General features: G+C 40.6%; 1 protein-coding gene across 1 annotated transcript in view; it reads right to left on the bottom strand.

Annotated features, from left to right (window-relative positions):
• Positions 1–15,763, bottom strand: part of kntc1 (kinetochore associated 1) — a 58,491-nt gene that overhangs the window by 16,600 nt on the left and 26,128 nt on the right. Inside the window, exons 31-41 of the mRNA XM_017723641.2 lie at positions 13,543–13,877; positions 9,497–9,669; positions 9,009–9,106; positions 8,220–8,361; positions 8,046–8,102; positions 5,279–5,442; positions 5,047–5,151; positions 4,836–4,964; positions 4,631–4,747; positions 4,029–4,138; positions 3,688–3,922 (exon numbers count right to left, since the gene is read on the bottom strand). Of these exons, the coding sequence (XP_017579130.2) occupies positions 3,688–3,922; positions 4,029–4,138; positions 4,631–4,747; positions 4,836–4,964; positions 5,047–5,151; positions 5,279–5,442; positions 8,046–8,102; positions 8,220–8,361; positions 9,009–9,106; positions 9,497–9,669; positions 13,543–13,877 (1,665 nt within the window). The remainder of the gene's footprint in view (positions 1–3,687; positions 3,923–4,028; positions 4,139–4,630; positions 4,748–4,835; positions 4,965–5,046; positions 5,152–5,278; positions 5,443–8,045; positions 8,103–8,219; positions 8,362–9,008; positions 9,107–9,496; positions 9,670–13,542; positions 13,878–15,763) is intronic.

Genomic DNA, 15,763 nt, shown 5'->3' with positions numbered 1-15,763 from the left:
ATTACATATTTGTGAGTGGCAAAAGTATGTGAACCTTTGCTTTCAGTATCTGGTCCACACACACACACATATACATATATATATATACATATACATATATATATATATATATATATATATATATATATACACACACACATACATATATATATATATATATATATATATATATATATATATATATATATATATATATATATATATATATACACACACACATACATATATATATATATATATATATATATATATATATATATACACACATATAAATACCATATACATACTGCTCAAAAAAATAAAGGGAACACTCAAATAACACATCATAGATCTGAATGAATGAAATATTCTCATTGAATACTTTGTTCTGAACTTGAATGTGCTGACAACAAAATTACACAGAAATCATCAATGGAAATCAAATTTATTAACCAATGGAGGCTTGGATTTGGAGTCACACACAAAATTAAAGTGGAAAAACACACGACAGGCTGATCCAACTTTGATGTAATGTCCTTAAAACAAGTCAAAATGAGGCTCAGATTTGTGTGTGGCCTCCACATGCCTGTATGACCTCCCTACAACGCCTGGGCATGCTCCTGATGAGGTGGCGGATGGTCTCCTGAGGGATCTCCTGCCAGATCTGGACTAAAGCATCCGCCAGCTCCTGGACAGTCTGTGGTGCAACGTGGCGTTGGTGGATGGAGCGAGACATGATGTCCCAGATGTGCTCAATCAGATTCAGGTATGGGGAACGGGCGGGCCAGTCCATAGCTTCAATGCCTTCATCTTGCAGGAACTGCTGACACACTCCAGCCACATGAGGTCTAGCATTGTCCTGCATTAGGAGGAACCCAGGGCCAACTGCACCAGCATATGGTCTCACAAGGGGTCTGAGGATCTCATCTCGGTACCTAATGGCAGTCAGGCTACCTCTGGCAAGCACATGGAGGGCTGTGCGTCCCTCCAAAGAAATGCCACCCCACACCATTACTGACCCACTCCCAAACCGGTCATGCTGAAGGATGTTGCAGGCAGCAGATCGCTCTCCACGGCATCTCCACACTCTGTCACGTCTGTCACATGTGCTCAGTGTGAACCTGCTTTCATCTGTGAAGAGCACAGGGCACCAGTGGCAAATTTGCCAATCCTGGTGTTCTCTGGCAAATGCCAAGCGTCCTGCACGGTGTTGGGCTGTGAGCACAACCCCCATCTGTGGACATCGGGCCCTCATACGATCCTCATGGAGTCAGTTTCTAACCGTTTGTGCAGACACATGCACATTTGTGGCCTGCTGGAGGTCATTTTGCAGGGCTCTGGCAGTGCTCCTCGTTGCACAAAGGCGGAGGTAATGGCCTCCTCCACATCTCCTGGTGTACTGGCCTGTCTCCTGGTAGCGCCTCCAGCCTCTGGACACTACGCTGACAGACACAGCAAACCTTCTTGCCACAGCTCGCATTGATGTGCCATCCTGGATGAGCTGCACTACCTGAGCCACTTGTGTGGGTTGTAGAGTCCGTCTCATGCTACCACGAGTGTGAAAGCACCACCAACATTCAAAAGTGACCAAAACATCAGCCAGAAAACATAGGTACTGAGAAGTGGTCTGTGGTCCCCATCTGCAGAACCACTCCTTTATTGAGCGCGTCTTGCTAATTGCCAATAATTTCCACCTGTTGTCTATTCCATTTGCACAACAGCTGTGAAATTGATTGTCAGTCAGTGTTGCTTCCTAAGTGGACAGTTTGATTTCACAGAAGTTTGATTTACTTGGAGTTGTGTTGTTTAAGTGTTCCCTTTATTGTTTTGAGCAGTGTGTATATATATATATATATATATATATATATATATATATATATATATATATATATATATATATATACATACAGTGGCAAGAAAAAGTATGTGAACCTCTTGAAATTTTATGGTCTTCTGCATTAACTTGTCATAAAATGTGATCTGATCCTCATCCAAGTCAAGCATATCGACAAATATAATGTGCCCAAAATAATAACGCACAAAAATAAAATTTTTTTCAGGACTTTATTGAACACACTCATTCAACATTTAAAGTGATAGTGGAAAAAGTATGTGAACCCTTGGAATTAATAGCTGGTTGACCCTCCCTTGGCAGCAATAACCTCAACCAGGCGTTTCCTGTAGCTGTGGATCAGACCTGCACATCATTCAGGAGGAATTTTAGCCCATTCTTCCTGGCAGAACTGCTTCAGCTCTGTCATGTTCCTTGGATGCCTCATGTGTACAGCTCTCTTCAAGTCAGTCCATAGCATTTCTATAGGGTTGAGATCTGGGCTCTGACTTGGCCACTCCAAAAGGCGGATTTTGTTTTTCATAAGCCATTCTGTTGTGGACTTGCTCTGGTGTTTTGGGTCATTGTCCTGTTGCATCACCCAACTTCTATAGAGTTTCAGCTGGCGTACAGACTCTCTCACATTATCCTGTAGAATTTTTTGATACACTTGGGAATTCATCTTCCCCTCAATGGCTGTAAGCTGACCAGGCCCTGATGCAGCAAAGCAGGCCCAAATCATGATGTTCCCTCCACCATACTTGACGGTTGGGATGATATTTTATGGTGATGTGCAGTGCCTTTTTTACACCAGATGTATCGCTGCGTGTTCTTTCCAAATAGTTCAATCTTAGTTTCATCTGTCCACAAAACATTTTGCCAGTACCGTTGTGAAGTGTCAATGTGCTCTTTCGCAAACTTCAGGCGTGCAGCAATGTTCTTTTTAGTAAGCAGCGGCTTCTTTCGTGGTGTCCTGCCATAGACACCCTGCTTGTTCAAAGTTTTACGAACTGTAGATTCATGAACACAGATGTTAGCCTGCATCAATGCCGCCTTCAAATCTTTGGCTGTCACTCGGGGTTGTTTCTTTACCTCATTGATTAGTCCCCGTTGTGCTCTTGGGGTCATTTTGACTGGGCGCCCACTTCTTGGCAGAGTAGCCACAGTCCCAAATTGTCTCCATTTGTAGATTGTTTGCCTTACTGTAGACTGGTGAATTTCTAAAGTCTTTGAAATTGCTTTGTAACCCTTTCCAGCTTTATGTAAAGCAACAATTTTTGATCGTAGATCCTCTGAAAGCTCTTTTTAGCGAGGCATGGCTTACATACGCATATCCTTCTTGTGTGGAGCAAACTCAAAAGTCTAAGTGGTTTTTATCAGTCAAAGTAGCTCTAGTACACACCTCCAAACTCATTTTCTTAACAAGACTCCAGGTATGACTCCAATGAGCTTTTTTGAGATCATTAACTCAAGGGTACACATACATATCCACTAGCACTATAATGTTTTCATTGTTGTTCTCAATGAAGATATGAAGGATAAAAAATATTTTGTGTTATTATTTTGGGCACATTATATTTGTCGATATGCTTGAGTTGGATGAGGATCAGATCACATTTTATGACAAGTTAATGCAGAAAAGCATAAAATTTAGAGAGGTTCACATACTTTTTCTTGCCACTGTATATGTTCTATCTATCTATCTATCTATCCATCCATCCATCCATCCATCCATCCATCCATCCATCCATCCATCCATCCATCCATCGAGAGAGTCTGCGCCAGATAATCATGTGAATTAAATTTAGTAAAGCAATCTGTAAAGAAAACAGATTTCAGAACAGAAAATGAAGTGCATGACTGACAGTGGACCAGACCTTGCTCAGTGCTGTGTGTAGACTGATGACTAGGTCTCTGGTGGAGCTCAGCTGAGGAACAATCCTTAAAGCACGTTCCAATATGTCCTCATGTCCCAGTGGTGCGTCCTCATCCCCTGGTGCCAATACAGGGTCACCACCTTCCAGCTCACCACGCTTATACTCTCCTTCCTCCTGCAGTAGCAGGGTGGTGATGAACAGACTGACTGCAGAGTCACTGTCCAGCCCATATGTACTAAACAAAGGAGTGAACATAAATTTATAAATTACATTAATACAGGCTACTGTTGAATAAAAATTCAACAGCCACTGCTTGTTTGATTCATTCAGGAAAAACTTACTTGCAGTATTCCTGTAATATCTCAGCTGTGATTTTTCTGTTCTTCACAAGGATAGGAATCAGATTCCTCTTAGTCTCAGAGCACTGTCTAAATACAGGCTGAATGGAAACCTGCACAAAGATAAAACTTCCATTAAAGTTAAAGTTAATGGAATTCCAAAATAATTTAATATTAATCACTGAATGAACGAACTTCCAAGTTCGAACTTACCCCCACTGGCAGAGTTAACAAACATTGTCAAAAAGTCTTCTCTCATTGTTTACTGTATGAGATTTGGATGCAACACTGTTAAAACTAACTCTGCCATAGGGAGGCTATACTTCGGCCTGACTACCTCTCACAGTGCGGTGTTGAAATGCTTGTTGAATTTTTCACAGAATATTTGCAGATGAGGCTGCTACAGGAATATAAGACATGTCTAAAAGAACATTATACTTGAACCTGTTTAACTACATAAATAATCCATATTACATTTTAGCCCACATTAGTTTGTGCCCCTCTCTCCTCTTTTTACATTAATGTAAAACAAAACAAACCATACTGGTTTATATGTTGCTTAAAACCAAACACTGAAATTGCAGAGCTGTTATTTTTCTACTAACCCCAAGTTTTCCAAGTTTAATTCCCCATTCTGCATCTGTGATAACTGACAAGAACTTTTGCTTCTCTTCTTCGTCATCATACAGTGAGCTGAAATGGGCACCAACCATAGCAACAGCCTGAGGATGAGGGGGGAAAAAAAGAAGGGGTTAAAAAAAAAGCCAAAAGATGCACAAGTCACATGCTCATACAGCATGACTGTCTTACCATGATCTTGGAGTAGTTTTGCCAAGCACTGGTAATTATCTTCCACAGAGCATTAAGCACCTCAGATTTACACAAGATAGTGCAAAGTCCAATGGCCAAATCACAGTCAACCACCCTCCAGTTTAAAACCTATAATATGATACATTTTACCAACAAAATATTAAAAAACAAACAAGTTTGATCTGATTGTGTTATTTTACAGAATTCCCACCTTATGCAACAAGGACACTACAACCACTTTGATAGAAGACAGAGCCGTCTTCTCTATTGCATCAAGAGTCTGTTTGTCTCTGACTAAACGACTGTTACCATGAAGCTGAGGGAAAGAGAGAAGAATCAGAAAAAATTAATTCTACATAGGCAAACAATTTCTTGCAATACACAAAGGTTAGTTTTCACTGGACTAGATCCTGTGCTTTGTGCTTTAAACATTCTTGTCCCACCTTCATGCTCAAAGCGAGGTCCATGTTGTTGGAGACAAAGTGCTGTAAAATGCTGCCATAAGACTCTAGCAAGAGCCTAAAGGCCAGCTCTAGTTGACTGCACTCCTGCAAACTCTGAAGCATAGTGGCCATGGGGCCCAGCAGAGGACGAACAAAATCAGTCCCTATAACACAGAGATATGATGATATAATGATGATTTAAAACAGCACCCGCACAACTTTATTATGCAAGTGAGCAGCAGTGATATTCTACATACAACAAAATTACATTAAGTCATTCCTACTGGTCAGTTACACATACATACGTATAAAGTACATGCACATTTAAGCTCATTTGATCATTAATGTTAAATAGGACTTATTATGCTCATTTTCAGTGTTCATACTTTTATTTTGGGGTGTATGAAGCATATAAATCTGTTAAATGTTCTATAAACATTATTTTTCGCATACTGTACATTACTGTAGTGACGCTCTGCCTGAAACGCTCCGTTAGAGTTCCTGTGTCTAAGCCCTGCCTCCCAATGAGCCCAGTGCACTCTGACTGGTCAACCGCCAGAGCGGTTCTGCCACAGTCTTGGAGTATACAGACTAGTACACGCAGAGCCGGCCCTGACCAACAGTCAAATCCTCCTACTTCTGCCTTTAAGAAGCCTAACCGTCTCACTCTTGTGACAGGCAGGTTCACATTGTTTATGAAGGGAGTGGATTTAGGACAGGCAGTGAAATTTGGGTGCAAAGACAAAAATGGGTTTCAAATACGACAATGCTCTCTTCATTCTCAACAAAAAGCTGTTAAAAAGAACCAAATCGTGGGTTAACATAATATCACTAGCAGACAGACCCTCCTCTCCAGAGCAGCTGTAAACACCAGTGTAGCTATTCTTGCCAGTGGCACTGGTTCTGCCATATCGATTTGAGCCAGAGTCCAATCCTTAAAGTCAGGTCAGTGTCTTCTCGACATGGCTAAAAAATTGCACAAACTCTTACAGGCTTCCAGTAGACGCTTGGCATGGTGTGAGGGTGTGCCAAGCGGTAGCCAGGCAGTACAGACAAAATGGCTGAAATTCAGTAGGGGTGCAAGTATTATTCGACTTTGTTGACTAAAATCGACGACCAAATTAGTTGTCAACTAATTTAGTAGTCATGGGCGGCACGGTGGCATGGTGGGTAGCGCTGTCGCCTCACAGCAAAGAGGGCCTGGGTTCGATTATCCTGCCGGGTGACCAGGGTCCTCTCTGTGTGGAGTTTGCATGTTCTCCCCCGTGTCTGCGTGGGTTTCCTCTGGGTTCTCCGGTTTCCTCCCACAGTCCAAAGACATGCAGTCAGGCCTATTGGACATGTTACATTGCCCCTAGGTGTGAGTGTGTGAGTGACTGTCTGTGTCTGTCTGTCTGCCCTGCGATGGACTGGCGACCTGTCCAGGGTGTATCCTGCCTTTCGCCCGAAGACTGCTGGGATAGGCTCCAGCACCCCCCCCGCGACCCTGACGGAGAAGCGGCTTAGAAAATGGATGGATGGATAATTTAGTAGTCGAATGGTTGGTGACGCCATTACGCATCATTCTCGAGCTCCCTACGAATGCTTTGACATTACCGCTTACTGGAGAGTTAACAGCGTGATGGCAGCCTCAAGAACCAAATCCTGTGTGGGAGCATTTCACTCTAAATTCAGAAAAAAGGTTGTCAGTTGTGCTGTTTGTAAAGCCGACATCGCTGGCGCCAGGGGCACATCCTCTGATGCTGGGTCATCGGAAGAGGAAACACGTCAGTCCAATGAAGATTCTCGGTAAGATAGGCCGCGTCCCAAACCGCATACTAGCACACTAAATAAAAAAATAGCGTATATACCATTAGAAGTGCAGTAGTTAGTGTAGTGTGTGAAGTACAGAAGTGTGTGGTTTGGGAAACGGCGGTAGTGAGCTAGTTTGCTCACGTTAATGCTAAATTTTGCCCTATTTCATGTTAAAAGCTGAGCTGTAACACTTTCTGTTTCAAAATGCTATTCTCTGGTAATGAAATGTTTCAAAATCTTTAACTCTTCGAACAGAACAAGTTTGCAACAAACACTTGCCACTTTCCCATCAGCTTCGTTAGAGCGCGTCTCCACTGAGGCGGGGAATGATCCGCTATTAGAGAGTAGAGTGTTGACAGACAGCGGAGAGTGTAGACAGACAGCGGAATACACAGATCACAGACACCACTGTTTACATTTAGACTGATTTGTTTATTTACTTGATTAAAGGAAACTGATTGTTTTGTTATTTGCTGCTACTTTGCTCAACCTTGGTTTTAAATTTTGACGGGAAAAAGATACTGGAGTTTTGTTTGTCTTTTGTATTAGCAATAATAACAACAGTGAATTTTTGAGTAAGTTATTCATTTTTATTGTCTTCATTGTTAATTAGCAAATGCATAAAATAACCTCAAGCAAAGCTAATAGCTACATACAAGTAATTTGGTAATGTAATGATTTATAATCCAAATAATCAATTATTCGTTTCAGTAATCAATAGATTATTCGACTAAAATTAGTCGTTTATTGCAGCCCTAAATTCCAGCGAGGCATTGAAGGCAGCTGTGAAAAGTAGGATCTGTGTGAGCGATGTCAATCCCTCTGACTTGTGCTTTAAGCTTTGTAACTTTGCAGATTGGTTAGATGCACAAGAGCTATACAACATACTATAGGATAGAGCATAATAGGTCCTGTTTAAAATTCTTAATCAAGTATCTTACATACAATGTAAAATTTTGTATAATATAATTACCTTCCTGGAGAGCACAATATGACAAGCAAGAGCAACCCAGGGAATGAAAAGTTGATTCTAGAAACACAGAAAACAAAAACATTACAAAGCATAAGCATTTGTATGACCATATATACAAATAGTGATGCACCCTCAGTATAACGGAGTTTTGGCTTTTCTCCTGTGAATTCATACCTGAGAGTGGCAGAAGACTGGTGGTAATCTTATACTGCACTGGAAGCACAGAGACTGGATCCAGTACTATTCCATCCTCATTAAAGACATCCTGAACAGTGGACTCAGCGTAGGAATCATCCTCACCATTCAGTACAGCATCCTGTATACCCATCATGGAGCAAACAAAATAAAACTTCAGATGCTGCCTGATCCATTCATACTGGTACATTCAAACTGGTTGAAATCTGATCTATTTAAGTTCCACTGACTTAAAGTTACACACAATACATCAAAACAAAAGAAGCAGACAGAAAAGTTCCTGCCAGCCTGATAACATCTGCAGTTTTTGACATGACTGTTTTGGATGACTAACCATTCTATGTAGCCAAAAACTCTGGATTTTGTGGCATAATCAGATTAAGCCACCAAACAGATGGATAGATAGATACTTTATTGATACCAAAGGAAATGTAGCAGTCATTAGCAGTCACATAACAGGACAGTAATGGTAATAAGGGTGTAAACAATATAACAGGAAGAATAAATATGAGAAAAAAAAAAAAAGAAAAAAAAACTACAGGCATATATACAAATAGAAAAATACAACAATCTGTAATAATATCTATAACCTGAGATGAAAGTGGCAGTCCAATAAAGTACAAAGAGGCACAGGTAGCGGCATATAATGACAATACTGAATAAATATGTCTAGTGTGGAGTGTGCAGATGTGCAAGATGCGCGATAGTGGCCACAGAAAGGACAATACAGTAAGGTGTAAAAAAATGCATGACAGACAAGAAATGCACCTTTGCAACAAAGCCACAGTCATCAATCTGACACTGGCGGTACACATCAGCGGCTCCTCGCGTGCCCTTACACAGTTCCACACAGTCCAGCAGCAGATCTGTGACACAGATCACACACAGACACATTTTCTCCATTACAGCCATCAGCTAATAGACTGTACAGGACTGTCAGCAGTTCAGAAAAAAAAATAAATAAATAAAAAAAAATCAATGTCTGATTATTTATAAGTAAACAGTAAAATGGAAAAAAATCCAATCTAATAGTTTCTGATTTATCTTAATGTCTTCATATCAAATAATTGCATGTAATGAACCTGCTTTTAATTTTAAGACTCTTAAGAATGAATGAGTCAGTTCTTTCTTTCAAAGATAATCAAGAAAATCTTGTTCAGTCAAATGTTACCTGAGCAACATAAGGATTAAATGTCCTTTCTATATTTTAATATTTGGAAAGTGGAGCAGTTTTACTGCAGTAAAGTTGCAGGTACCTGTGTGGCAGATAGTGACGGCCTGACAGGCAAGCTTGTGAATGAGCGCCGGAAGGTTAACTCTTTCAGGCAACACCATCGGGACGTTATCCTCCAGCATCTGGCAGAGGCGCTGAGCCGTGCTAAAGAGAACTCTGCCTGTGCTGGAGTTGGGATGATGCTGGTAGAGCTCACTAAAGAGGAGCAGAGCTACTTGTTACTCAGTGAAGGTGATCACACAGCTCACCTAAAGACCTTTATGCATCCTGAAACAACATGATTTATCATTCGTATGCAGAAATTTGTACACATATGCAGAAATTTCTACCCCCGAGTCAGAAGAAGTGCCACCACATCTTTTCAATCTATCAAAATCACTGGACAGCTCAACATGTTTGGTAAAATACATACATACATACATACATACATACATAAATATATATACACACACACACACACACACACACACACACACACACACACATACATACATACATACATACATATATATTCACATACACATACACACATATATACACACACATATACATATATACATACACACACAGGTATATATACATACATACATACATATACACATACACACACATACATACATACACATATATATATATATATTTCATGACTATGAAAATTGTAGATTCACACTGAAGGCATCAAAACTATGAATTAACACATGTGGAATTATATACTTAACAAAAAAAGTGTGAAACAACTGAAAATGTCTTATATTCTAGGTTCTTCAAAGTAGCCACCTTTTGCTTTGATTACTGCTTCGCACACTCTTGGCTTTCTCTTGATGAGCTTCCAACAGTCTTGAAGGAGTTCCCAGAGATGCTTAGCACTTGTTGGCCCTTTTGCCTTCACTCTGCGGTCCAGCTCACCCCAAACCATCTCGATTGGGGTCAGGTATGGTGACTGTGGAGGCCAGGTCATCTGGCGCAGCACCCCATCACTCTCCTTCTTGGTCAAATAGCCCTTACACAGCCTGGAGGTGTGTTTGGGGTAATTGTCCTGTTGAAAAATAAATTATGGTCCAACTAAACGCCAACCGGATGGAATAGCATGCCACAGCAAGATGCTGTGGTAGCCATGCTGGTTCAGTATGCCTTCAATTTTGAATAAATCCCCAACAGTGTCACCAGCAAAGCACCCCCACACCATCACACCTCCTCCATGCTTCACGGTGGGAACCAGGCATGTAGAGTCCATCCGTTCACCTTTTCTGCGTCGCACAAAGACACGGTGGTTGGAACCAAAGATTTGGATGTTGCCTGTCATTAGCAGTGGTTTCCTAGCAGCTATTTTACCATGAAGGCCTGATGCACACAGTCTCCTCTTAACAGTTGTTCTAGAGATGTGTCTGCTGCTAGAACTCTGTGTGGCATTGACCTGGTCTCTAATCTGAGCTGCTGTTAACCTTCGATTTCTGAGGCTGGTGACTCGGATGAACTTATCCTCCGCAGCAGGACTGACTGACCTTCATTTCTTAAATTAATGATGGCCACTCGTTTTTCTTTACTTAGCTACTTTTTTCTTGCCATAATACAAGTTCTAACAGTCTATTCAGTAGGACTATCAGCTGTGTATCCACCTGACTTCTGCACAACACAACTGATGGTCCCAACCCCATTTATAAGGCAAGAAATCCCACTTATTAAACCTGAGATGACACACCTGTGAAGTGAAAACCATTTCAGGTGACTACCTCTTGAAGCTCATCAAGAGAAAGCCAAGAGTCAAGAGTAATAAAAGCAAAAAGTGGCTACTTTGAAGAACCTAGAATAGAAGACATATTTTCAGTTGTTTCACACTTTTTGGTTAAGTATATAATTCCACATGTGTTAATTCATAATTTTGATGCCTTCAGTGTGAATCTACAATTTTCATAGTCATGAAAATAAAGAAAACTCTTTGAATGAGAAGGTGTGTCCAAACTTTTGGTCTGTACTGTGTGTGTGTGTATATATATATATATATATATATATATATATGTGTGTGTGTGTGTATATGTGTATAATATATAATATAATATATACAGTGGGTTGCAAAAGTATTCAGCCCCCTTGAACTTTTCAACCTTTTGCCACATTTCAGGCTTCAAACATAAAGATATGAAATTGTAATTTTTTGTGAAGAATCAACAACAAGTGGGACACAATTGTGAAGTGGAACGAAATTTATTGGATATTTTAAACTTTTTTTAGAAATAAAAAACTGAAAAGTGGGGCGTGCAATATTATTCGGCCCCTTTACTTTCAGTGCAGCAAACTCACTCCAGAAGTTCAGTGAGGATCTCTGAATGATCCAATGTTGACCTAAATGACTGATGATGATAAATAGAATCCACCTGTGTGTAATCAAGTCTCCGTATAAATGCACCTGCTCTGTGATAGTCTCAGAGTTCTGTTTAAAGCGCAGAGAGCATCATGAAGACCAAGGAACACACCAGGCAGGTCCGAGATACTGTTGTGGAGAGGTTTAAAGCCGGATTTGGATAGAAAAAGATTTCCCAAGCTTTAAACATCTCAAGGAGCACTGTGCAAGCGATCATATTGAAATGGAAGGAGCATCAGACCACTGCAAATCTACCAAGACCCGGCCGTCCCTCTAAACTTTCAGCTCAAACAAGGAGAAGACTGATCATAGATGCAGCCAAGAGGCCCATGATCACTCTGGATGAACTGCAGAGATCTACAGCTGAGGTGGGAGACTTTGTCCATAGGACAACGATCAGTGGTACACTGCACAAATCTGGGCTTTATGGAAGAGTGGCAAGAAAAAGCCATTTCTCAAAGATATCCATAAAAAGTCTCATTTAATGTTTGCCACAAGCCACCTGGGAGACACACCAAACATGTGGAAGAAGGTGCTCTGGTCAGATGAAACCAAAATCGAACTTATGTTTGGCGTAAAAGCAATACAGCTCATCACCCTGAACACACCATCCCCACTGTCAAACATGGTGGTGGCAGCATCATGGTTTGGGCCTGCTTTTCTTCAGCAGGGACAGGGAAGATGGTTAATATTGATGGGAAGATGGATGGAGCCAAATACAGGACCATTCTGGAAGAAAACCTGTTGGAGTCTGCAAAAGACCTGAGACTGGGACGGAGATTTATCTTCCAACAAGACAATGATCCAAAACATAAAGCAACATCTACAATGGAATGGTTCACAAATAAACGTATCCAGGTGTTAGAATGGCCAAGTCAAAGTCCAGACCTGAATCCAATCGAGAATCTGTGGAAAGAGCTGAAAACTGCTGTTCACAAACGCTCTCCATCCAACTTCACTGAGCTCGAGCTGTTTTGCAAGGAAGAATGGGCAAAAATTTCAGTCTCTCGATGTGCAAGACTGACAGAGACGTACCCCAAGCCACTTGCAGCTGTAATCACAGCAAAAGGTGGCGCTACAAAGTATTAAAGCAAGGGGGCTGAATAATATTGCACGCCCCACTTTTCAGTTTTTTATTTCTAAAAAAAGTTTAAAATATCCAACAAATTTCGTTCCACTTCACGATTGTGTCCCACTTGTTGTTGACTCTTCACAAAAAATGTCAATTTCATATCTTTATGTTTGAAGCCTGAAATGTGGCAAAAGGTTGAAAAGTTCAAGGGGGCTGAATACTTTTGCAACCCACTGTATATATTGCTATCTATCACAGCACAGACATAAAACATGCAGGGTTACACATAGTCTAGGCTCACTTACATATTGCACACTTCCACAATAAGTTTTTATGTTTAGATTATATATATATATATATATATATATATATATATATATATATATATATATATATATATATATATATATATATATATATATACACACACACATACACACATACATACACACACACACACACATTATATTATATACACACACACACACAATATAATAACATTCTTTGGTTCAAAAATAAAATTGGGCAACCTTTCACCACATTGCATCAAATTCACTGATTATTTTTTTATATAAGGCAGGATGCAATCATAATACATAATAACATGGTGTTTAATTAAACTACCCTTTTGACTTACCTGAGGATTTTAAGGGCCTTCTCCACATTACCAGCGTCTAAAGCTCTGACTGCCAGGTCTGCCCACAGCTCCTGCTCAGTCCGCTGAAGATGTCTGGCCAGTCGGTGCAGTCCAGCCTCAGTGGACAGGGTCTTGGTTTTACCATCTGGGTCATTTGCCACTGCTGCTTTGGCTTTGCTGTCTGGTTTAATGATATTAACTTTGTCAGGGTGCTTTTTCCCTGAGTGCCTCCAAGCTCTTGTGTTCTCATATGCAGTGATGAGCTGTTGGTTGAACTGTTGTCTCACTGCTGGGTCATCATATTCCTCAGGGGTCAAGATGATGTCAAAGTCCTCCTTTGCATGAGCAGATGCATGAGCAGAAATGAATATACTGGGCAAATTCTTTAAAGCAGCAACTTTCCATGTTAATAAATATTGTAGCAAAAGAGGTGGCGCTCTCTAGTTCTCTTCACATTTTTATCTATCCACAGGTTGTTTTTGTCTGCTAACAATTTTAAATAAATTTTATTCTATTGCTGAGTTATTTTAAACATAATAATGCATTATGTTTAAGTTTACCAGCTTAGAAATTGCTGTAATAATAATAAATTACATTTATATAGTGCCTTTCACAAACCTAAGGTCGCTTCACATAGCAAGACAAAAAAAAAAAAAAAAAATTATACAGAGGAGGAGGAAGAAAAATGTGCATTAAAGAGAAAAGTCTTTAAGTCAGATTTAAAAGAAGAAAGAGAAGAGCAGTGCCTGAGGGACTGAGGAAGATAATTCCAGTTTGGGGGCCATGGCACTAAAGGACCTCCCTCCCAAGGTGGAAAGTCTGGTGCGTGGAACAGCAAGTAAGTTATTGCTAGAAGATCTGAGAGAGCGAGAGGGAGTGTAAGAGGTCAGCAGTTCTCTGAGGTAGGTTGGAGCAAGATTATGCAAAGCTTTGAAAGTGAGAAGTAAGATTTTAAATTTTATACGGGACAGGACAGTCAGTGTAGCTGAGAGAGAACGGGGGTGATAGCTGAACGCTTAGTGTGGGTGAGCACTGTAGCTGCAGAGTTCTGAATGTACTGTAGCTTTTGGATAGACTTTACAGGGGGACCAACAAATAGGGAGTTACAATAGTCAATGCGGGACATAATGAAGGCATGAACCAGAGTTTTGGCATCTTTATCAGACAGGAACGGTCAGAGACGAGCAATGTTACGTAAATGAAAGAATGCAGTCTTGGTGAGGAATTTGATGTGCAGATCAAAATTGATTGATGGGTCGAGTAAAACACCAAGATTTCTAACGACAGGTGCAGGCTTAACGAGCAAGCCATCAATATTAACCAAAAAATTGGATGACTTTGATAGTAGAGGTTTAGGGCCAACCAGTAAGACTTCAGTTTTAGCAGTGTTTAGCATGAGAAAGTTATTATGCATCCAGAGCTTTAAATCAGAAACAGTGAATTAGTGTACTGGGAGGGGTATCTGAAGGTGTGTGTGTACTGAGATATAACTGTATATCATCAGCATAACAATGGAAGTTTAGGCCATGGCTACGAATAATCTGCCCAAGGGGTGAAATGTAAATTAGGAAAAGTAGGGGTCCAAGAACTGAGCCTTGTGGGACACCACATCTAACAGGAGAGGAGGAGAATTTATGTGGGCCTAATGTAATAACTGGTGTCTGTCTGTAAGATATGACCCGAACCACTGTAGGGCTGTGTCAGTGATGCCAATAGAAAAAAGACGAGAAATGAGAACATCATGATTAACAGTATCAAAAGCTGCACTTAAGTCGAGGAGAAGGAGAATATTGAGAGAACCACTATCAGCAGACTGGAGAAGATCATTAACAACTCGCAGAAGAGCGGTCTCAGTGCTGTGGTGAGTATGGAAACCAGACTGGAATGGCTCATAGAGGGCATTATCACTCAGAAATTTCTGGAGTTGGGAAGCAACCACTCTTTCCATTACTTTAACTAAAAATGAAAGGTGTGAGATGGGCCTGTAATTTGAAAGAGAAGTCGGGTCCAATTCAGGCTTCTTAAGTATCGGAGTAACTGCAGCAGTTTTAAGGGCAGTAGGAACAGAACCAGAAGAGAGACATGAATTTATCACTGTAGCAATAGGGGTGTTAATTACAGATGAACAGGCCTTGAGTAGAGGGGTGGGGGCAGGGTCAAGCTGACAGGAGGAAGCATTAGACTTAGTGATGAGCTCAGAGACAGAAAAGGAGTCAACAGG

The sequence above is a fragment of the Pygocentrus nattereri genome, chromosome 20 (assembly GCF_015220715.1).
Source record: "Pygocentrus nattereri isolate fPygNat1 chromosome 20, fPygNat1.pri, whole genome shotgun sequence".
Taxonomy (NCBI): Eukaryota; Metazoa; Chordata; class Actinopteri; order Characiformes; family Serrasalmidae; genus Pygocentrus; species Pygocentrus nattereri.
The sequence above is the reverse complement of the archived record's forward strand: the minus strand, read 5'-3'. Positions and strand labels throughout refer to the sequence as shown.